The sequence below is a fragment of the Chelonus insularis genome, unplaced genomic scaffold (assembly GCF_013357705.1).
Source record: "Chelonus insularis isolate UGA/USDA-ARS -01 unplaced genomic scaffold, ASM1335770v1 contig_131_pilon, whole genome shotgun sequence".
Classification (NCBI taxonomy): Eukaryota; Metazoa; Arthropoda; class Insecta; order Hymenoptera; family Braconidae; genus Chelonus; species Chelonus insularis.
The window spans coordinates 1,059,234-1,082,260 of NW_023276372.1; the positions used below are offsets into that span (position 1 = coordinate 1,059,234).

At 31.6% G+C, this 23,027-nt stretch overlaps 5 protein-coding genes across 7 annotated transcripts in view; 3 read left to right on the forward strand and 2 right to left on the reverse strand.

The window, feature by feature from the left end:
- Window positions 1-1,494, forward strand: part of mtt (mangetout) — a 39,101-nt gene extending 37,607 nt beyond the window's left edge. The window contains exons 12-15 of the mRNA XM_035093817.1: window positions 8-384; window positions 448-599; window positions 679-877; window positions 1,007-1,494. Of these exons, the coding sequence (XP_034949708.1) occupies window positions 8-384; window positions 448-599; window positions 679-877; window positions 1,007-1,218 (940 nt within the window). The 3' untranslated portion in view covers window positions 1,219-1,494. The remainder of the gene's footprint in view (window positions 1-7; window positions 385-447; window positions 600-678; window positions 878-1,006) is intronic.
- A 1,511-nt stretch (window positions 1,495-3,005) lies between these two features.
- Window positions 3,006-5,255, reverse strand: CSN7 (COP9 signalosome subunit 7). Its single transcript, XM_035094227.1, has 4 exons — window positions 5,110-5,255; window positions 4,095-4,773; window positions 3,845-4,019; window positions 3,006-3,225 (listed from the first exon to the last, which is right to left on the reverse strand). Exons 2-4 carry the CDS (start codon window positions 4,767-4,769, stop codon window positions 3,188-3,190), a joined length of 888 nt encoding a protein of 295 aa, XP_034950118.1. The 5' UTR covers window positions 4,770-4,773; window positions 5,110-5,255; the 3' UTR covers window positions 3,006-3,187.
- On the forward strand, window positions 5,220-7,716 carry LOC118073595 (protein phosphatase 1L). Of its 2 annotated transcripts, none has more exons than XM_035094215.1 (9): window positions 5,220-5,274; window positions 5,422-5,496; window positions 5,599-5,844; window positions 5,910-6,104; window positions 6,170-6,460; window positions 6,579-6,738; window positions 6,831-6,961; window positions 7,038-7,345; window positions 7,432-7,716. In XM_035094215.1, the coding sequence occupies exons 2-9, from the start codon at window positions 5,461-5,463 to the stop codon at window positions 7,514-7,516; spliced, it is 1,452 nt and encodes a 483-aa protein (XP_034950106.1). In that variant the 5' UTR covers window positions 5,220-5,274; window positions 5,422-5,460; the 3' UTR covers window positions 7,517-7,716. The 2 variants fall into 2 exon arrangements, with proteins under 2 accessions (XP_034950106.1, XP_034950097.1); XM_035094206.1 differs by having other exon boundaries at window positions 5,250-5,274; window positions 5,372-5,496.
- A 184-nt stretch (window positions 7,717-7,900) lies between these two features.
- Window positions 7,901-9,069, reverse strand: LOC118073617 (sugar transporter SWEET1-like). The gene is made up of 4 exons (XM_035094239.1): window positions 8,890-9,069; window positions 8,721-8,798; window positions 8,331-8,613; window positions 7,901-8,230 (listed from the first exon to the last, which is right to left on the reverse strand). The coding sequence occupies exons 1-4, from the start codon at window positions 8,970-8,972 to the stop codon at window positions 8,015-8,017; spliced, it is 660 nt and encodes a 219-aa protein (XP_034950130.1). The 5' UTR covers window positions 8,973-9,069; the 3' UTR covers window positions 7,901-8,014.
- A 136-nt stretch (window positions 9,070-9,205) lies between these two features.
- On the forward strand, window positions 9,206-22,890 carry Vps13D (vacuolar protein sorting 13D). Of its 2 annotated transcripts, XM_035092101.1 has the most exons (8): window positions 9,206-9,525; window positions 9,602-19,044; window positions 19,124-19,316; window positions 19,401-19,583; window positions 19,663-19,893; window positions 20,133-20,159; window positions 20,389-20,549; window positions 20,629-22,890. In XM_035092101.1, exons 1-8 carry the CDS (start codon window positions 9,429-9,431, stop codon window positions 22,438-22,440), a joined length of 12,147 nt encoding a protein of 4,048 aa, XP_034947992.1. In that variant the 5' UTR covers window positions 9,206-9,428; the 3' UTR covers window positions 22,441-22,890. The 2 variants fall into 2 exon arrangements, with proteins under 2 accessions (XP_034947992.1, XP_034948002.1); XM_035092111.1 differs by lacking the exon at window positions 20,133-20,159.
- Window positions 22,891-23,027: the final 137 nt, after the last annotated feature.

Consider the following 23,027-nt stretch of genomic DNA (forward strand, 5'->3'; position numbering starts at 1 on the left):
TTTACAGATTTGCGGCTGGTTTTTGTTTCACTGTCGTCTATGCTGCATTGTTAACAAAAACAAACAGAATATCACGAATCTTCAATAAAAGCAAAAAAAGTGCTAAAAGACCATCCTTTATATCACCTCGATCTCAACTTATTATTTGCTCACTTCTAGTGGGTGTTCAAATTCTTATAAATGCAGTATGGATGGTAATCGATCCAGCTAAAGCTCGTCATCATTATCCAACTCGTGAAGATAATCTCCTTGTCTGCAATAGTTATATAGATGCTAGCTATATGATAGCCTTTACTTACCCTATTATTTTAATCGTTGTTTGCACCGTTTATGCTGTTTTAACACGTAAAATACCTGAGGACTTTAATGAAAGCAAACATATTGGTAAGATAAAATTTAAAGTAATCTCAAAAATGTAATTAATAATACACTTTTATATTTTATCAGGCTTTACTATGTACACTACCTGTGTGATATGGCTGGCGTTCGTTCCACTTTACTTTGGAACCGGTAATCATGTGGCTTTACGAATCACTTCGATGTCTGTAACCATCAGCCTCTCAGCATCCGTTACGATAGCATGTCTCTTTAGTCCCAAGGTACCTTGAAGAGTGGGATAATCTATCCACCGGTATGTTCGTTGCATATTAATGTCAACCATACTCAATTCCATTTCAGCTGTACATAATCTTAATACATCCCGAGAGAAACATTAGGCGAGGTCGAGGTCCTTTTGCTCTCAAACACTCTACAGTCGCAAGGACTAATGCTTCCAGTATGATTTCAACGGTTACTTTAACAGCGGCAACATGTGATCAGAATAAAGCTGTTAAAGGACAAACAATCTCGACCATTGACTGCTCAACTCAAAGTGAATGTATGTGAAGATGAGATTATTAATTAGTTCATAAATTATCTTGCATGATGCTTAGATTAAATTTTTTATTATTTTTTATTACTGCATTATGAACAAAAGAATAATGAATATTTTTCGTTTTGTTGATAGTGCTTGAAATGGAAGTAAAAGACTTTAAAAATGGTAAATTACCAGTGACATTAACAAGTCGAGCAACGCAAACTGTAGGCAACAACAATGACAAAGAAACAAATGTTCCTTTATCAACATCAAATGATACTGACACTATTGAAGCTTCAAAGTCATTGAATAATAAAAAAATTAGTAATGGGCCTATAAGTAAGAATGACGTCACATCATAGCAAAGTAATATCTCCTTACAATTGGCCGTCCTACAATCAGATCTTATTCCTATTTCTAAAGAACCAGTAGAAATCTAATTATGATAAAATTATCTCAGCTTGACATATCTATGCAATCAGTAATATTCAATTAATCAACGCTCATAAAAGTACGCGTGATCATTGATATCAACAAAAGGACCACAAAACTGAAAATAATTCAAGATTAATTATAGATCATCAAATATTCAAATGATAAATTCAATTTTCACTTAGAATATTATTTAAATATTTCAATTCGTAACATTTCATTCATTTATTATTATTAAACTATCGCTATGTTAAAATGGTCATCAACGATAAAAAAAGAGCGACATTTAATCATATTAAAAAAAATAATTGAGAGGACAAAAAAAGATATAAAATAAAGTATAAAAAGAATTTAACAAAGTAAATTAGCATTCTACCGAATAAAACTAATAAATACTAATGAATAAAAATTATAAATTCGTATAATAATAAAAATAAACGTAAATAATCTAGGGGAATAAATTCAGTTATGCTGTGATTATGTAATATAATAAAATATAAATAAGAATATATATATATATTAAAAATAGGCATTCTAAAAATAATAAAAAAATGTAAAAAGTTTTTATACCTACCTCTACTTGAGATATAAATTTAAATGGTTTTATCAACGTTAATATTCAAATATTAATATATATATATATATAAAAACAAATATTATATGAAATCATTTTAATCAACAATAAGTGTTAATTGTAAGTAATTAATTATAAGTTCATAAGATAATTATTAGTATCAACAATATTAATAAATAATGTAAATGAAATTGATTGATTTTTTGCCATTACCAAAGAAAAGTTTTAAATTTATGTGGCCAAATAAGTGTGCACGATTGAAAAAACTATTAAACTTAGTTTGTGATTTAATGAATGTGGTTTTTATCAGCCAAAAGATATATGTATGATAGCTTTAAGCAAAGCAATATGTGAATACTATCTCAAATCACTAGCAAATGAGTAGCAGCTCTATTCATTAAGGTGTTAAAATGATAGTAATTGTATAAAAAAAATTAAAATATTTAATGTCATTCTTCCTATGAGATTAGAAATAATTTAATTTTCATAATTCTCGGATAGAGATCATCTACAAGCTTGAGGAATTGTAAAATATAAATTCAAGTTGATCAATTTATAATTATTGATCTTCTTGCAATTAAATTACAAATTTATCTCCGTGTTAATAAACTTCTTAATCTGACATAAAAATTTAGAAAAATGTTTTTTGTAAAGAAAAAAAAAAGCTTTAGCATAAACATGATAGTTAAAGTTGATATTAAAAAATATCTTATATCAATTGAATGAGATTAACATTTGTATAGAATATATTTGTTTTAATAATTTATTTTTATTAAATAAAAAATTACAGCTAATAAAGTACATTTATGAGCCCAATGTTCTTGATTAGTTGTAAAATAAAATTATTAAAAATAATATTAGCTCATGTTAAAACTTTAATTCTAAGTATACTCAATAATGATACCTAATTATAAATTATAAATATTTGTAATTAACATGCAATGCAAGAATAATGTCAAACTTTGTGTCATACTTCGAAGATATTTAACAAAACATAATATAAAATTAGGATTCTTTAAAATACCTGCATTTATTGCAGATCTCTGGGTTATGAAATACATTTTAAAAATAAATGATGGAGTAAAGAGATTTGAATTATCCCATGTATGTATGTTCTTTGTCGAATGTATGTAGACAAAACTAAAAAAAAAAAGTTATTTATTTGATAGCATACAAAAAATACAAGGTATATAGTAAATATTGTGCATGAACATGAGATTTGTTTATTATCTAGTGATTTTAATATTATCATAATTATTATGATTGATAGTATGATTTAATAAATTTATTAACATGCTGATGAGTCTTCTTGCAACCGTCGATGATCAGTTCATCATGGCACTTACTGGATCAATAGTAGATCCTGTAAAATTTTTATTAAACGTATGACTTGTTATACTTTCGATTATTCTCAAATTTCATGAATTATTTATAATAAAAAAACCTATTTAAAAAAACCCACCTTATATCAATATTTTTACTGATAGTTATATTTAAGCACTCAATTCTTCATAAATCTCATGATAAAAATTAATTTTGTATGAAAAAAAAAAAACACTTCTATCTTGATTTTTATTATAATAAATAACAAAATAAATCCATAACAAGTATCTATAATCACTAAACAATTAGGATGAAGGCTGCAAAGGTCGAGATAGAGAGATAAAAAGAGAGAAAAAAGTTTGACTAAAATAAATTAAAGTTTTATTGTAGCAATTACAAGCTCACATTCTTTTATTTACTTCCTAAATTCACCTTCATTCAAATGAATTTTGTTTGATTTTTTATTTTTTAATTTAGTAAAAACGTCTTCAACAGAAATGAAATTTTTTTCTATGAGTATCACCTCTTTAATGGCACATTTTTGTTAAATATAAATTCAGATCTCGATCCTCTGCGATTTTTTTTACACTTTCTTTAAGGCCAGGGTACAAACATTGAAAATTTATTGAAAAGTTGAATTTACGTCTTCCAGAACTTACCACTGCTTCTGATACCTTTAGCTTTTTGTTGTTTCTTCTTCGAGTCTGATGATACTGACATAGCTTCTCTGCCAGATTCACTTCCACCAGCTGCTGAACTACCACCAGCAATATCAGCTTCTTGAACACCGCCTCCACCTGCTTGGGCCATTAATGTCTTTTTTATCGTAGCAATCTATAAAATAATGTCAATTAATTAATTACAAATTCTTAATTGTTCAAGTCGTTTTATCAGTTTTGTGAAACTTACATCTTGTTGGATATCCTCTTTGTGAGCAGTGGCAGCGCGCTTGTTCATATTAGCTCTGTTAACTTGTTGTTCAATACATGCCAAAACTGCTTCACAAGTTTGACCCCAAGCAGCTAAAGTATCCATCACAGCACCAGTTTCGCCAGGTCTTACATCTCTACCAAGCCCAGCATAATCAACTTCAAGTTGTGAATTTTTTTGATCCAACTTTCCATGAATAATGTCAGCATAAACCGCTTCAATAATTAAATCTTCTAAGTCTCGTACATTCTTTATATCAAGCTCTTCCAGTAAAATAGAGTATGGAATGCATTTAGACTTCTCTGCTAACGTAACTATCGTTAAATGCTGAAGTTTTTTCTTCTGTATAGGTGTAAGAGTTAATAATTTATCTTTATTAGCTAAATACTCTTTGTAAGTTCCGTACGCAAATAGGTTAAGTGTGTTCCAGTATTCAGGATGTGGACCATGCTCGAGTTCTTTAATATTTGGCATATCTAATAATTCTCCAAAAACATGAACTCCAGGTGTTTCGATCGCTTGTTTGACCAATTCTAATGCAGCAGCCCCTTTGGCAGTTTTTGCGAGTAAAACAAATTGTTCTAGTGGATTATTTGATGGCTTTTCAGTTGGTGATGCAATTGATTCACAAGTAGTTCCTGAACCTGTCATCATAAGTCTGAAAATCATAAATATAAAATATATTATTCTATTATGATACCTTGAATTCGATACAATAACCTCAATCAATAAATTAATACACACAAAAAAAATTAATATGATTAATAACTAACCTAAAATAGGATAAATCAAAGCAATAATTAACAAACAATCGCGTATTTTAAATTAAAATAAAGCTTATCCATCAATTATAGTTATAATGTATCGACTATGTTTAGAATTGAGGTTAGAGTACCTTGTGCATTTATATTTAAAGTTTAATTTTGCATTAAGTGAATGAAATTCAAAGAAATTAAGAAATGCATAGTTTAAAAATAGATCAAAAAAGTCTCACCTTAGCGAAAAATTAGAATTCCACAATAAAAATAATTTGTTCTATATAACAGTGTGTTTAACTACGTGTAGTGTAACTCTAAATCAGCTGATCAGCTGTGAAGTTCCCCCACCAATGTTTTTTTGGCTGAATCTTCACTTTAGAACATTTTCATCGTCTTCATCGGTAAGAGAAAAGTGTGCCAACGGTGTCTGGGCACATGTTTCTATATTAGTATTTTTTTTTTTTTTTGAATTCTACTAATTACTTGAACATGGTTTAGTTGATGTTACAATCTTTTTCGACGTCTTATTTATTCAAAAATATATTCAGTAGATAAACAAAGCAATTATTACTATATTGCTTGATAATATGGATGATGAATTAGAAGATAAAGTATTGTATCAGGTAAGTAACACGATAATTCAGTACTCTTATACAATTATTGCTATAAAATTATTTATTTCTTTCAATGTTAAACAATTTAACAACTCATTTTCATGCTTTTAGACTTATCTGTCATACATGAAGCTCATGTCGAAGCTTGCAGTGGGGTTGCCCACTGGGTTTACCTCTGGGATTAATACACCGTTGGGTTATTTTTGGAAAATGATACGCTCTTATGCATTAAGACCAGAAATTGTTGTTTGTGGCGCAGTAGTATTAATTGTACTTCTCTATTTGCAAGCAGTCGACGCTTGGAGTAGGAGTTTTATCGGAAAAATTCATTATACCGTTTGCAAAACGAATTCGAAGGTAATTATTGAGTCACACTATTTTTTATCAATCATACGAATGATTTATTATAAACGTTTGTCTAGGTTTCAAAGCTACAATATTTAATTAGCAATTCTAGTCATGCTGAAAAGCTTAGTTGGGAACTTAAACAAAATAACGTTGCTGCATATGCCGTTCAAGGTTACAGAGATCATATGGAAGATAGGTTTATTGTTAATGATAATATAGAAGACACAGGTGTATCGCTTTTTGCTGTCTTTGATGGTCATGGAGGAGAGGTAAGCTGTATGATTATATTTTTTATCACTCGTGAATTTAATTATTGAAGGATAATCTATTACAGTTTGCTGCAAATTATGCTCGAGATAAATTAATACCAAATATAAATAAAAAAGTGATAGAACTAAAAAATCTATTGTCTGGAAAAGCAGTTCCTCAAGCTGATCAAAATAAAAATGACAATGAAAGACCTAAAGAATCGCAAGCACTGCAAGCAATTGATGAACATCTTGAACGAAGGAAATCTTTCAAAAAAGCAGTTAGCACAACAGATGAATGTATTAAAAATACAACCATCACAGATCCTGAATTGTTAGGAAAACTGGATAGCCTTCTCCGGCCAATAACGAGAGAAGTAAACACAGAAAACATTTTCTCCAGCATGATGAATATTAATAAACATATAAAAATACATAATTCATCATATGACTTATTTTTATTAGATGTAATTAAATAGAATATTTAAATTTCAGGTTAAGCCAACCAGAGGAAATAAAGTTCCACCGCGTGAAGTAAACATATCGTCATATATTGAAGGTCAAAAAATAAATTATGGGAAATTGTTAACAGATGAAGTTATAGCGGCGGATAATTTATTAGTTGAAGCCGCTAAAAAAAATATGAACGTAGCTGGTAAATCAAAAATATATATTTTTATAATAAATTTAGTACACTACATTATTTTCTATCAATCATTAATCAATGCTTCTATTGGGATGTTTTAGGTACAACAGCTTTAATAGTAATTTTAGATGATAATAAATTAATAGTGGCAAATGTTGGAGACTCTCGAGGTGTAATGTGTGACAGTAAAGGCAATGCAATACCGCTTTCTTTTGACCACAAGCCTCAGCAGGTAAATTAAAATAAAAAAATATCTTATAAAAATTAAATAAGTTTCGATTAATAAAATTATTTATGGAAATTATCAGCAAAGAGAAAGACAGAGGATAAATAAAGCAGGAGGTATGGTGACATTCAATGGTGTCTGGCGAGTAGCTGGCATTCTAGCAACATCAAGAGCCTTAGGAGACTATCCATTAAAAGATAAAAAACTTGTCATTGCTGATCCAGACATATTGACATTCGATCTAAAGGATCATGATCCGATGTTCTTGATTCTAGCTTCTGATGGATTATGGGATACGTTTTCAAATGAAGAAGCTGTTGCTTTTATTAAAGAACGACTTGGTGAGCCTCATTATGGTGCCAAAAGTATTACTCTTCAAAGCTATTATAGGTTGGTTATTTTTTAATCTATATTTCATTTTATAATTATTCTATTATTGTAATGATTTACAATGATAAAATATGTATATGTTTCAGGGGATCTTTAGATAATATTACCGTCGTTGTAATAAATTTAAAGGACCGTAAATATAGCGTGTCTGAATACAAAAAACATTCTTAATGTGTAGGTTTTTTTAAAGTTATTTATATTTACATTTATTAAACTACGAATGATCAAATTTACGATATTAATATTTTAATTAAAAATATATAACTGTTTTTAATTACAATATCTGCTCTTTGAGTCATAGTGAAATTATTTATTTATTTATACACTATATACTGTTGATAAATGAGTTAGAAATAATTCATGGGATATTTAAAAACTTATGAAGACTTGAGAAAAACATAATTATAAACTATAAAAATTTTTTATCAAATAATACTGCACTATAAGTACACAAAAAAATTAATTAAATGCTTTCAGCTTATTAAAAACTTTGTCTTGATGTGACTTGAAACATTATATTGTTTTTAAATTATGTAAAAATTCATTTCAGTCTGTCAATTAAACTTCTATTTTCAACTTTTTAATAAATAAAAAAGATCGTAATTTATCAAAAAAAAAAAATAATGGTTTGCATGATATCTTGAGTGTTCTAATATTAAATTGATAACACTAAATAAAATGTGAGTCTGTGAGTTTTTTGGTCGGATATATCACAAACAATGATAATTGACATGCAGATAAAATGCATCCTAGGAAATTTGGAATTTGTATAAAAGGATCCTCTAATAAAGAGCCGTAGGCGAACCACTGACAAGATACAACCAAAGATGATATTATCACAGGAAATGGTAAACTATCAGCACTTTTCTGTTTAATTACATGAGCCTGTAACATTAGTAATTGTGTTATAAAAAACTTTCTCTTTCCGTTCATGCATAATTCGATGTCTAACTAATTAAATTTTATAATCAATTGATTAAATTACCAGCATTGTTAAAGGAGATGCAAAGAATAAAATTGTTAAACTACAACTTAAAAATCCTATTTGTTTTGTAGCTAGTGCTTTATCCTCTTGGGTCAAACTGTAAATATAAACTGCAGAGATAAAGACTATTGCTGCTATGAATTGCTTCAGTATCACATTTTTCTTTAAAGAGTATAATGTATAAATTGCAATGTAACCTAATTGCAATGTTGTTCCAAATACATTTACCCATATCACGAAATGGTCATTTATCATTTGACCATATCTTAACCAGAAACTACATCTGTAAATAATAACTCATTGAAATTATAACATTCAATAATATTTAATTATGCAGATTATTGCTTCATCATAAATTCGGCGTTTTGAAAATTATTTTTATTTACTTACGACATTAGACATGTGATAAATGAAAGACCTGAAGCATCTCCAGTTGTCCCATTAATTATATATTTTCTACATACCAATCTGAAGAAATAGTTGATTGATAAAATAGAAAAGCCCAAATGTTTTAAAAGATTTTATTATCCAAGTAGACCTTGTAAATAACTTAACTTACGTTCCTGATAAAAATTGCAATACAGTACAAATTGATGCAGATGTTGCTAAAAGGTCCTTGAAGGTTTCTGACACCATAATCATTCTTTTAAATCATCCTCATTATTTTAAAAATTATTTTATATTAATTTAAGTGTAAACACTTGTTCAAATAAATTCTTATGATAGTGAGTGATGACAATTTGTTGATTACGTATGAAATACGAATATTTAATTCGCGAAACTGCCGGTAGGCGGCCGACTAGTCTCCCTCTGTGAGGCAAAAGAGAAAAAAATGTAATTTCTAAACACACCAAATTAGTCTTTTGAAATGACTGTGTTTATTAATAAAAACATTTTTTTTTATAAATTTATGTATATTTATAATCTCATAATAAACTACAAAAGTATTTATCTATGTGTCGAGTAGAAAAAGTAATTCTAGAAGTGTTGACATTGTCAGCAATTATAAAAAATTTATCTTTTCTGCAGAATAACCTCTTCTATACAAACTCATCTTTATTTTATTAACAATAACATACTCATTAAAATTTTCATAAAATGTTAGAAGGATTAGTAGCTTGGGTACTTAATAATTACCTTGGGAAATATGTTGAAAATTTAAACACTGACCAACTAAGCATCGCTCTTTTGTCAGGTTAGACTTTATTCAATAATCAGATTGAAACTTGCTAAACTTATGACTAATTGGATATTGTTTTTTTTACTATTAGGAGAAGTAGAACTTGAAAATTTACCATTAAAAAAGGATGCATTAAAACACATTGGCCTTCCAATTGAAATAAAAGCAGGATTTATTGGAAAAGTAAGACTGCAAGTACCGGTTAGACAAATAAGAACGGCATCATGGGTTATAGCTATCGAGCAACTTTATTTAGTGGCTGGACCAATAAATTTAGATGAATATGATAGTGAAGTTGAGGAACAGATATTTCAAGAATATAAACTTAGTCGACTAGATGCCCTGGAAGCTCGATGGAGAGCGAGTAATGAACGAGACGTTGGATATTATGCTTCAAGTTATAGTTCTTGGTTAAATTATGGGACATCTCTAGTCACAAATATCATAGAAAATCTTCAATTAAATATTAGAGATGTTCACTTGAGATATGAAGATGATGTGACACTTGGCGATGGTTCCGGAGTAGCTCTAGGTATTACAATAAAAGCTTTAACAGCTCAAAGTTGTGATTCAACTTGGACACCAGGATCTACTTCCTGGAATGTCAATGATGCTTCATTCAAACTTATGGAGCTCGATGGCTTGTCCATTTACTGGAATCACTTGAATGTCGACCAAGTTTTCGGAAGATTAACTCTTGGAGATTTGGCAATAGCAATGAGTGAATCAAAAAATACCAAATGGAATTATGTTTTATCTCCTGTGAGTGCACAAGCACATATCAAAAGAGACAGATCAGAAAAACCATTAAGAACAATTTCTCAGCCAAGAATAATAGTCAATCTTCAGCTGGATCAGGTTCCATTATCTTTAACTGATGAACAATATGAACAAATGGTGAGGTGTATTAGAGAATTAGAGAACATTGATCATCGTCGAAGACAATGGAGATGTCGTCCATCTATGCCAGTTGCCTCAAATCCTAAAGAATGGTGGAAATATGCAGCTCGGTGTCATCTAGGTAAAGATACATTGAAACCTAAAATGTCTTGGGACGATATGATTAAGCGTGCTCATGATAATGTAATATATGTTGAAGCAATTAGGAAGCTTTTAGATACGCCGACAGCAACTTTATCTCCCGATATTAAGTCAATTAAAGAGAAAATAGAGTATGAACGAAGTTTTGATGATCTTAGAATGCTTAGAGAAATTGCAATGTCGAAAGTACGACCACCAAAACCGATTCAAGAAACTCCAGCACCTGTTTCACCAGCAGCTAGAGGAATGTTGGTGCAGTGGTTTCCTCAATGGTGGGGATGGTATTCTAAAACTCCCGCCAGTTCCCAATCTACTTCTTCAGCATTTGATGGAGAATTATTAGACGTTTTAGCTGATACTATTGATGATAATACTCTTCTGAGACGTGATACGGTTTTTGGTCAATTTAATTTTACGTTGTCTAAAGGAGCTATTTCTTTATGTGCTTCAGAGAAGAATATTGATGTTAAAAAAACTGTTATAGAACTTCAATTTGAACGTGTTAATTTAAGCTATGAATCAAGACCTAGATCAGGCTCTCATAAATTTTCAATAAGTTTGGGAGCTCTTTTTCTTCATGATTTTTTAACTGAAAATTCAATGTTTCCTATCTTAATTCAACCACAAACTATCAGTGGTTCTTCTTCAAGACTACGAACTTCATCAGAAAAATTAGTAGTTCAACAGCCGGTTCAACCATTATTTGAATTAATTTACGAAAAGAAACCATTTCATGTTAATACTGATCATGCTTTACATCTTTCTACAAGATCTTTAGATGTTGTTTACAATCCTACAGCTATCAAGTGGTTAATTGATTTTATCAGCAATCCTCATAAAAATTCTTCAGCTCATCGACTTCAAGCGATGAAGAAAAGAACTCGAAGACAATTGATAAAAAATTGGGAACAAATTTTAGAAGGAGATTTTGTTTACAGATCGTCTTGGGATCTTCAATTCAATATTTCAGCACCTCAAATTTTATTAGTAGAAAAATTCCAAGATTCAAATGGAGCTGTTATTGTTGTAGATTTCGGAAAATTACATTTAACAAATAATATTGGCAATAAAAAAGTAACTTTAAGACCTGGATCGCCAAATAGTGATGATGATTTCAATGATGTAAATTCAAGAAATATAAAAAATCAAAAGGAACAACAAGAGAATGGAGATGATGATGACGATGATGAAGATGAACGATTTCAAACACCATGCTCTACTCCTCCAGGTAGTCAAGAAAATGGATCAATCGTTGAATATCAAGGTATATCAGAAACGGCTTTACATCATAAATTGTACGATCAATATAGCATAGATCTTTTCGATCTTCAAATACTTGTTGGAAAAATAAAGGATAATTGGAAGCATGCAAGAACTCGAGGTATGTCAAGTTTACATGTTTTAGAACGATTTAATATTTCTCTACAGATTGAAAGACGAATTGTTTCAACTATGGATCCTCAATATCCATCTCTAACAATCTCAGGAAATCTTCCTAGACTTGTTGTTCATGTTAATGAGCAGAAAGTTGAAGTTATTCGATCTATGAATCAATTATTATCAGTATTCTGGACAACTTCAGAGTCACCAAGTCGACTTGATGCTCAAAATGAACCGGAAAGTCCAAAAAAAGAAGAAAACCTTGATCGCACATTGGCTCATGCCATGATGGTTCAATTTATTATTGATCAAATGACGTTTGAACTACAATCTCGAGGTAGAAGTGTCGCAGAATTACAAGTGTCTGGAGTGAAGGCAGCATTAAGCAGACGACCTGCAGATTTAAATGTATCTTTATCAGTTCATGGACTCCTCTTAGTAGATGCAATGCAAGAATTTGGTCCCGACTTTGAATTATTGGTAGCTAGTCATAAACATGTTGGAATGGATAGTGTATCTGGAAGTTTAAGGGACTCGGAACCAACCTCTCCAACATCTCCAGTATCACCAGGATCTCCAGATCCAAGCCTTCCAAGACGACTAACATCTCCAGTTGCACTTACACGTGCTCTATCTAGTCTTGCTCATGATGTTAAAAATATTTGTTCACCGAGAAATAATTCTTTAAGCGGTTTAGAACAGCTTGATAATGAAGCTTTAATTGTTATTGACTTAATTCTTGTTGAAGATGCATCTGAGAAACTTAGAGTAGCAAACATTCAGTTTAATAATTTAGATATAATTGCAAATCAAGAAACCATTGTTGAATTAATGGGCTTTGTGAAAAGAATAATGCCGTCTAAAACGAAACATTCAAAAATTGAACGTCAAGATTCTTTATTAAATCAATCTTTTGAAGCAACAACTCCAACAAGAACAGAAATAACATTCGATTTTCATCGTTTGAATGTTTTATTATTAAGAGCAGTGATGCAAGAAAGCCATTTAGTAGGCCAAAAAATAGCTACAGCTACGATGACTGATGCTAGAATTCAAGCAACTTTAGCAATAAATACTTCGATATCTGGCTCTCTAGGAGGCCTTCAGGTTCTTGATCAAACTTTAATAGGAAAAACTCATCAAAGAATTATAAGTGTTGGTAGAGATCCCTTAGCGGATCCAGTTCATGTGCCTTTGGATTATTATTCAGGACTTGCCAATCAAGCAGAAGCTTTTAGATTTTCTGTGAATCGAAATTCAATATTTCAACCTTCTTCAGAAAGCCCGATAATCGAATCAGATGTCTCTATAAGAGTAGGAAGTGTTTGGTACACTCATGCGCCTCATTTAATTTCTGAACTTCGATCATGTGCTGATGAATTTAAGCAGTACATGAGCAATTTAGCAAGACATATTGGAGCTGCTGCTACAGATATGGCTATAGGTTTGGTCCAAGCTGATGACTGGACTGTTCCTCAAAGAAAACGTTTACCTAGTGTTTCCTTAGTTGATGGAAATGATAACTCTACAAGTGTTCTACGTCTAAAGCTTGATGTAATTCTTGACAGTCCAGTATTAGTTATTCCAAGAGCATCTCACAGTTCTCAAGTATTTGTAGCTCATCTCGGAACAATGTCACTCCAACATGAACCACCTGGAGATATCTCTGCTAAGCAGACAGCTAGCTTTGAAGTTAAAGACATGAATTTATATTCTTTAGATATTGCTTCAAAATTTGGTCAACCAGCAGGTACTACGCCATCAAGAGCTGAAGATATGTATAATTGTAAAGATTCAGGAAGACCGATTCTCCATGATACTACTTTAAAAATCACTGTAGAAAAAAGTTCTATCGCTACTTCGTTACATGGATCTTGCTTTTTGATAGATCAAGATATTCCAACGATTTATCAACCTATTGTGCAAGTTCATGGTGCAGTGACGACTCCATTAAAGGTTTCTCTTTCTCGTGGACAATATGAACAACTCTTAGATACAATTCATGGTCTATTTTCTGTACCAAAAGTGAATGAACCAGTTATTGTCAAACCAGTTCAAAAAACAGAACCCCACGCTTCTGAAAAATCATTTGATGTATCTTTAAAGGTTCTTTTTGAATTACCTACACTTTGTATTCAATTAAAACAAGATCATTCAGAGCAGCCTTTAGTACAATTATCAATGCAGGATTTTGTAGTGAAGTATGAAAAGTTACATAAAAATGAATCATCGACTCAAGTATCATTACGATCTCTTCTTATGGAAGATCTGTTGTGTCCTGTTGGATCAAGGCATCGTTGCATGATGCAATCATCAGCACCAACTCGAGCTCGACTACCCCTAGGAGTGTCTAAATCATGTCCAGACTTTGCTGTCAACAAGAAATGGAGAAGTGACCATAATAGAGGAAGTTTGCCAGATAAATTAGAGACTTGCACACTTTATGGAACGATTCCACCACATTGGAAGAAGCCTATGTCACTTGTAGGAACTCCAAATACTCCTCCACCATCACCTGGAGCAGTTACTTGTGAAGAAAATCTTGTCTTAATAAGTATCACATTGACAGAAATAATTCCTGATCAAGAAATTGATCCAAATGCTCGTTCTATTCATCACACATCGGTTTGCATTGATTTTAATTGTCTGGATTTAATTGTAAGTGTTGAATCTTGGATGATAGTTCTTGATTTCTTCGGTATTGGAACTACAAATGAAGAGACTTATCAAATAAATATTCAAGAAGAAGAAACGTCGGTGATTTCTCAGGATATGAATAACAGATTGAATGAAATTAGTGAATTTCGGTCAGAAACTGATATAGAGGTACGTTCTTTGACTATGATTCTAACTCGAACTGATAGAGAGATTGCCAAAGCGAATATATCGAATGCTAGCATGAGAATTATAAAAGCTTTAAATAAAACAAAGGTTTCTGGATCTTTAGGATCTATGTCGTTACTGGATTTAACTCCTCATGGCCGGTTTTATCGGGAAAGATTCTTATCATCAGGTAGAAAAGCTCTTAATTTTCAATATTCAAGTTACGAAAATAGTACTAAATTTAATTATGATTCTAAACTGAAACTACAAATGTCTGCTGTTCATTACGTTCATACGCAACGTTTCATAGCTGAACTTCAAGCATTCTTTCGTCATTTCTCTCAACTCCGAGCAATTATGGCTAATCTTAGAGCCGGAGATGTTGATGTGGTGGACATTCATCAACGAAAAAGCTCAAGACTATCACTGGAACTTCATGCAGGAGCTCCAATTATTTTACTTCCAGTTAGTTCTCAATCAGACCAGCTGATAGTTCTTGATCTTGGTGAATTAACTGCTCATAATTCTTTCCACAAATCTGAGTCTGATGTACAATGCCTTTTAGATGTAATGCTATTGGAACTGGTAAACATGGATGTATATGCAGCCCAGAGAGTGAAAAATGATGATAAACATGACAATGATACTGATAATATGATGATTGGTGGATTTTATTTGAATAAATTAGGCCCATCTTTACTTACTGAAAAATGCCATTTAAGTTTGAAGATCGAAAGGAATCTTGATTATGACATTAGCCGAAGTATTCCTGATTTATCTATCCATGGAACCTTGTCAACTATGAACATTGCTCTTGATCCTGCTCAATACATGTTAGTTCGTGGACTTTTATCCTATAATATTGGCGAGAATTTGGATGATATTCGTATGTTTTTGGATGATTTGAGTGATGTGAATAAATATTTCATGACAGAAGAACCAACATCGATGGAAAAAGTTTGGACCAGGTCATGTATTACTTTGGATATAGTCAATGTAACATTGAAACTACATCCTAATCATGGAATAGCAGCTTTAGCTTGCGTTAATTTCATCAAATCTCGCTTGACTCTTGATTCGTTAAGTGATGGTTCTCAAGATATAGATTTAGTATCTCAAGAAATTTTGATTATTGATACTCGATTCCAAGATGAACCAGTCAACAAAAGATCCAATGTATTTACCAGCATTCTTCAACCGTTAAAAAAATTCGATAAAATTGATGGTCGAGTTCAAGCTGAAATTCATCATCGTAGAAGAAAAAATACAGCTGCAACTACAATTTTACTACATAGCATGAGATTAACAGCCATTCTGGATTGGTGGGAAGCAGTGAAAGATTTCTTGGTGTTGAATTCTCCAGAACCTGAACCTATTTTGGAAGTAACCCAATTGCCTTCTGTATCTCAAGAATTCAACAATGAAGTAATGCAGAATAATACTTCACCATTTGAGTTGAAACTTAATATCACAGATTCAGAATTAGTGATTGTTGAAGATACTTCTCTTTGGGATACAAATGCAGTTATTTTAAAATGTACAGCTATCTTATCTTATCGATCTCTTCCTCAAGAAGATGAAAAACCTCTGTCATGTAATTTATCAAATTGTGAGCTTTACTCTTGTATCCTAGGGATGGAAGATGAAACTGCACTGTCAATCATTGATCCAGTGACTGCTAGTTTCGAATTAACGAAAGAAAAATCATTAGAAATTCAATTACAACCTTTGAGCATAAAATTAAGTTATCATGATGTTACAATGTTTGGAAGAATGTTGAGTTCATTACCAAAACAGACTTTATTAGCTAAACAACGAGGATCCCAAGGACCTCCAGCTAATGCTAAAAACCATATAATGAAGCTGTCAGCTTTAGGGTTTACTGAAACTGATTGCGAAGCTGCTTTGGATAAATGTAATGGACAACTAGATGATGCTGCAATTTGGTTGACTCAAAATGCTGTTCCCAATCAGGATAGTCAAGTGAAGAATGATCTATTCTTTCATGTCATTGAAATAGAATCTTCTTGTTTAAGAATATGCATCATTGATGATTGTAGAGATGCTGATGTTCCTCTGATGGAATTACTTCTTTTAGATTTTTCTTTAAATCAAGTACCAAGTGGACCTGGATGTTTAAAAGCTACATTTGCTATTGATTATTATAATAGAGTGCTAAGTGGTTGGGAGCCATTTTTAGAATCATGGAAAGCAATAGTTCAATGGGAATATAATTCTGGAAATCTGGCGAATTCAAAGCAACTTCAAATTCAAATTGATGCTGAAGATTCTGTTAATATAAATATCACATCCACATTTGTAGAACTTGTGAAATTGGTTAAAGATAATTGGACTCAAGATTATTATTTCTCTAATAATAAAGATACTTCTGTAGTTAAAACATCATCAAGTCTTCAAAGCTATCGAAGACGATCTCCTTTTGTTCCATTTGCATTAAAAAATGATACAGGTTCTAAATTATGGTTTAAAACTTTCATCGCCGTTGCTGATGATATACATCAATCAAATTATCAATTCAACGTGGATGATTTTGTCAAAAGAGATGAAACTTGGTGTGAAGTATCACCTGGAGATACAATCCCTTTTACTTTTGAAGAAAGAGGGAAACTTAGACATCAGTCAACTCATGCAGTAAGAAGACACCAAGTGGCTGTTCTTGTAGAAGGATGGCGACCAGTGGATCCAGTAACAGTTGATAGAGTTGGAGTTTATTTTCGCTATGCTAATTCTGCTGTAAAACACTTTGATAGTATCGTTACTAAAGCACGAATAGTTTTTGCTGTTGAACTTGAAGGATCTGCTAGGAAGTTGGTGACTGTTCGATCAGCTCTTCAAGTTGTTAATAAACTAGCCTATCCTGTGGATATAAAAATGGAAAAATCTTTAACCCAGTTTGGATACTTCCCGATCGGGTCTATTGGCAATATTAGTGGTATAAAAACTTTGCAAATTCCTGCTCAATCTAGTATATCTATACCACTGACACACACTGGTGTTCAAATGAGCTTAAAACCGCAGCATCCAAACTATGCTTATCAATATTGCCTTGAACCTATAGACTGGACGCTTATTAAAAAGCCTTTGGAAGTTTCAGAAATTATTACGACATGCAGAACTAATCAGAATAATATTTTTAAAATGTGTGTTGCTGTTCGACGTGACAATTATCCGATTGATATTGGAAATTATGTTCTACCAGCACATACTATTACTATCTTGCCACCAGTAACGCTGAATAATCTTCTGCCTCATGAATTACTTTACCAAGTAGGCACTGAAAAAGGTAGAATCCCTCCAGGAAATAATGCTGATATTTATGAAATCAATGTTCATGAAGAGCAATTAGAAATTTCTTTCCAACTTGATGGCTATCCTGGGTCTGGAACTTTATTGCTTTCTCAAATATCAGGGTCATTCCTTTCTCGAATGAAGTTGACAGATTCTCTGGGACGTATTTTATTTCTACAAGCTGCCGTGATAATTGAAAAAGGATCAGCTGTTCGTATAAATATTACTGCTCCTTATTGGATTATCAACAAAACTGGATTACCTCTTGTATTTAGACAAGAAGGAGTTATTTCTGAAGCTGCTGGACAATTTGAGGAACATGAAAAAGCCAGGATGGTTGCTCCACTTTTATTTTCATTCAGTGATGAAGAGGCAAGCAGAGCATTGTCTGTGAGAGTTGGAATTGAACTACATCCTAAAAGTATTTCTCAATGGTCTCAACCTTTTCATCTTCAACCTGGAGTTCAAGTTCATCGATTGAGAGTCACCTTGCGCGATGGAAGGCCTGATATTGTCTACTTAATTGGAGTCGCTACGAGAACAGCACGAGGAAGATACCAAGCAACCACTGTCGTTACTTTATCACCACGTTATCAACTTCATAATCGATCTTCATGTACATTAGAACTAGCTCAAAGATGTTTTACAACGACTGTTAGCAATCCTGATGCTCAAGCAACATATATTACAGCAATGCCTGATTGTCATATGCCATTTCATTGGCCTCGTTTGGATAAAGATCAATTACTCTGTGTCAGAATCATTGATGTACCTCATTGCGTGTGGTCTGGAGGAATAATTATCGATGGCAATCATTCTTTAACAATAAACATCAGAGATAACGCTGGAAAAATGCATTTTCTTCGAGTTGATGTTGTTCTTCAAGAAAGTACGTTCTTTATTGTCTTCACTGATGCTAATACAATGCCTCCACCCATTAGAGTTGATAATTTTTCAGAAGTTTCACTTACTATTAATCAAGTAAGTAATTTTTATTCAATTCAATTTAATGTCTGGTTTATATTAAATCAAATAATAATGAAATAAATTTTTATTACAGACTGATGTACCTGATAATCTTCAGTGGACTGTAAGACCACATTTATCAGTTCCTTATGCTCTTGATGAACCCACACAAAGTGCCAATCTCACTGTAACAGCTCCAGGTGGAGTTACAGCAATATACGACTTAAATGTGCTAGGAGAAAATCGTGGACTTACTTATGAAAATTTTATTTATATAGCGTTTACAGGTTTGTTTTATTAAGTATTGGAAATATAGTAATTATAAAGACACTATATATAAATATTGTTAATAAATATTTGTTAAATTTTAGGAACATTTAAAGTAGACGGTGATCTAGGTACAGGAGAAGGAAGATTAGATCCTTTGGATGTTGAAACACAGAGATTAGTACTTGAAGCTGGTCCTGGTGGTTGGGTAGCTCTGAGAAGACAGCAATATGGAGCAAGATCACAACTTTGGAGAATGACTGGAGATGGGCAACTTCAACATGAAGGTATTGGATAGATTTTATTGATTAATTATCATCATTTCTTTACTATTTATTATTAAATCAATAACTTGGTGTTATTTAGGATCAAGTCCACCTCGAGATAAGCATTCAAAAACTTCAGACCCAGTTTTCGTTCTCGATATTGCTGGTCCTGCACCACAGCCCTTCAATTATTGTGCTCTAGCACTAAGAAGACCCGATCCTCGACGACGATCAACACAGACTTGGAAATTTACTGACGATGGAAGACTTTGCTGCGCTCACAAAAATATGTGTGTCCAATCAAAAGATGGTTTTATGGGCTTATATGAAGGTAATATTTTTTGTGTAAATTTTTATTTGGTATCCTCTTGATAAAAGTATAATTGTCAGTCGTATTTGAGCTTCATTGCTTGAGAAAGACATTTAAATTCATTACATTAAACAAAAGTATTTAGACCATATTTTATTTATTTTATATTAATCGTGTGTTATTGTTTATTTTAATGCAAAATTTTTACAATAACTTTATTGATAATAGAATAAAACATAAACTGATCATACATGTTGCAGGCGGCAGTGTCGCCCGTTGGCAAATGTGTACGTATAGATTTCGGAATAAGCTTTTAGCGTTTTTATTTTTTTTTTCTACAAACATTATTTAAAATAAATCAAACTTAATAATATTTTAACAATTCGACCATTATTTCACATCATTGCTTGCTGCAAAAATTTATTTATAAGAATACACTGTATAAATCAACACAATTGAATAAAGTCAATAATTAAAATGTTGAAAATTTTTAAATGATATCATTTTTTTCAATAGGGAGTGAAGCAGTTCTTGGACCTCAAACTCATAGTAATCCACCTCCAATTGAACAATGTGTTGGTAGACAAAGGTTACGACCAGGATCTGGATTCTTATCAGTCACTGTTACTACTGATGGTCCGACAAGAGTTCTACAAATTTTAGATATAAAAGAAAGGGTAAAATGAATGAATAAAAATCTTACATAGTTATGATAACTTTCTGTAGTATTATTAAATCAATTTTTTGCTTTTACAGAAAAAGACATTTGCAGCACTTGAAGAACGTGATTGGTCTCATATTGCAGTTACCCAAAGACCTTCTCAACTGGATGCTAATGAAAGAAAAGCAGCTTCTTCTGAGCTGAAATTAACAGTTAGTTTACCAGCAGGTTTAGGATTATCAGTAGTTTCACGTCAACCAGTAGAAGAATTACTTTTTGCAAGATTTGCTGGTATAGCTTTCGATTTTCTAAAAACTCCAATAAATTCAGTGCTAAATCTAAGTGTTGCTGACATACAAATAGACAATCAACTGCTTGAAGCTCAATGTACATCCGTACTATATATAACACCATTTTCAAAGCCGGAAAATGCTGATAGACCAGCCATAGAAGTATCAACTGAAAAACATCCTTCAAAAAATCAGAATGCTGAAATTTATAAACATTTAATTATTGGCATCCGACCTTTGTGTGTTCATTTAGAAGAAAGATTAATTTTAAAATTGGCAGCTTTTGTAGGAACTAGTCATACTGATTCAGAAGCTCCAATTGATGAAAATGACTTCAAAGCTCAACGATTCATATCCGAAGTATCAGCGGCTCATGCGAAACGATATTATTTTGAAATATTAAAACTTGTGCCAAGTCAAGTAAAATTGAGTGTTTTAACAACGACAAAATTACCTCGTCATCTTCAATCTATTAAACGGAAACTAGGACTTACACTGATAAAATTTGAAGGTGCTTCAATAGAATTAGAGCCATTTATTAAACGACATCCTTTTGAAAGTAGCCAATTTCTTATTCATTCAATTATAAAACATTATAAAGATGAATTGAAATGGCAAGCAGCAGTAATATTAGGCTCTGTAGATTTTTTGGGTAATCCACTAGGTTTTGTAAATGATGTTTCTGAAGGAATGTCTGGATTACTTGAGGGAAATGTCAAAACTTTAATTAAAAATGTAACTCATGGATTATCTAACTCTGCAGCAAAACTATCTGAGTCTTTATCAGATGGACTTGGAAGAGTAACAATGGATGAAAGTCATGAAGAAGCAAGACAAAGGATTCGTACTAATACAGTTCACAGTGGAGATCACATCGTTGCAGGCTTGAAAGGCCTTGGTTTTGGAGTTCTTGGTGGTTTAACTAGTGTAGTGAAACAAACTTATGATGGAGCAACTAATGAAGGATTTCCTGGTTTTTTCACTGGTTTTGGTAAAGGAATAGTCGGGACATTTACAAAACCAGTTGTAGGAATGTTGGACTTTGCCACAGAAGCAGCTACAGCTTTGAGAGAATCAAGTAGAAGTTCTCATAGGACTATTCCAAAGAGGCAAAGACCTCCTAGAGTTGCTAGTGGTCCAGCGGGACTTTTACCTCCATATAATCATCAGCAAGCAGAAGGACAAGAATTCTTGTATAATATTAATGAACACAATTATTCAGAATTGTTCGTAGCTTTTGAAAGCCTTTGTAGGGGAGCTGAAAACCTTCAAATGCTTGTTTCAAATGAAAAAGTTCGTGTTATTAACGGAAGTACAAAGACTGTAGTTACAGAAGTTAATTTGGCTGATTTAGTACAATGTAAACCAATAGAAAAAATCGAAAATAATAACACAACATCACATTATATTGAAATAGCATCAAGAATTGATTCATCAGTTACTCTTAATATTGATGGTCCTGAAAAATTGCGACGTCCAAAAGTACGATGTGATAATGAAGAAATAGCCAAATGGGTATCACAACAAATTATTTATGCTAAAGGAATGCATGAAGAGCGAAATTTAACTTTAATGTCGTCTGATAATATGTTAGATGACATTCATTACTACAAATAAATACAAATAGTAATATAAATTAGAACAATAGTGTGAAAGATTATTAATACTCGACATCTTAATTGCTTTTTGTACTGGTTTTTCATATAACTATCAATATAATCAAATAATTAAATTATTTATGTATAAAAATTGGCTGTGAAACAATAGGGTATTCCAAAATTATTTAATTTGATTTTTTTTTGATAAAATACACACGGAACTATGTGTGGCCATTAAAATTAAAGCATTCTGGAATAATAATTTTAAAAAATCGTACTATTCGTACTTTTCAAACAATTGTATTTACTTAATGTACTTTTACATCAAACAGAACATTTTATTTATTATATTTTTGTGGTTATAAATCAATGATGTAATTGATTTTGTTAAATAAGAAAAAAAATTATTCCAGGTATAAAGTTCTAATTCTAAATATTGAAAGATACTTATTTATAAACGGTTAGTGAAAGAAAATAACACTTTTGTATTTAACATGACAATATGATAATTTTGTTTATGTATGCCAAAAATTTATTGTTACCTTTTGTTTTATATAGTTTAATTTTATTTATAAAAAATGTAATTTATGTAATATAATTAACTTA

What these genes read in the sequence shown, in the direction of transcription:
- CSN7 (XM_035094227.1), bottom strand. Translation starts at nt 4,769, where the DNA reads ATGATGACAGGTTCAGGAACTACTTGTGAATCAATTGCATCACCAACT. An exon ending in AAGAGGATATCCAACAAGAT is followed by an intron (nt 4,020 to 4,094) that starts GTAAGTTTCACA and finishes ATTATTTTATAG; the next exon opens with ATTGCTACGATAAAAAAGAC. An exon ending in TAAAGGTATCAGAAGCAGTG is followed by an intron (nt 3,226 to 3,844) that starts GTAAGTTCTGGA and finishes AAAATTTTACAG; the next exon opens with GATCTACTATTGATCCAGTA.
- LOC118073595 (XM_035094215.1), top strand. Translation starts at nt 5,461, where the DNA reads ATGGATGATGAATTAGAAGATAAAGTATTGTATCAG. An exon ending in AAGATAAAGTATTGTATCAG is followed by an intron (nt 5,497 to 5,598) that starts GTAAGTAACACG and finishes TCATGCTTTTAG; the next exon opens with ACTTATCTGTCATACATGAA. An exon ending in AAAAAATATGAACGTAGCTG is followed by an intron (nt 6,739 to 6,830) that starts GTAAATCAAAAA and finishes GGGATGTTTTAG; the next exon opens with GTACAACAGCTTTAATAGTA.
- LOC118073617 (XM_035094239.1), bottom strand. Translation starts at nt 8,972, where the DNA reads ATGATTATGGTGTCAGAAACCTTCAAGGACCTTTTAGCAACATCTGCA. An exon ending in TTGCAATTTTTATCAGGAAC is followed by an intron (nt 8,799 to 8,889) that starts GTAAGTTAAGTT and finishes CTATTTCTTCAG; the next exon opens with ATTGGTATGTAGAAAATATA. An exon ending in TTTATCACATGTCTAATGTC is followed by an intron (nt 8,614 to 8,720) that starts GTAAGTAAATAA and finishes TATTATTTACAG; the next exon opens with ATGTAGTTTCTGGTTAAGAT.
- Vps13D (XM_035092101.1), top strand. Translation starts at nt 9,429, where the DNA reads ATGTTAGAAGGATTAGTAGCTTGGGTACTTAATAATTACCTTGGGAAA. An exon ending in AAGCATCGCTCTTTTGTCAG is followed by an intron (nt 9,526 to 9,601) that starts GTTAGACTTTAT and finishes TTTTACTATTAG; the next exon opens with GAGAAGTAGAACTTGAAAAT. An exon ending in TGTCGCCCGTTGGCAAATGT is followed by an intron (nt 20,160 to 20,388) that starts GTACGTATAGAT and finishes TTTTTTCAATAG; the next exon opens with GGAGTGAAGCAGTTCTTGGA.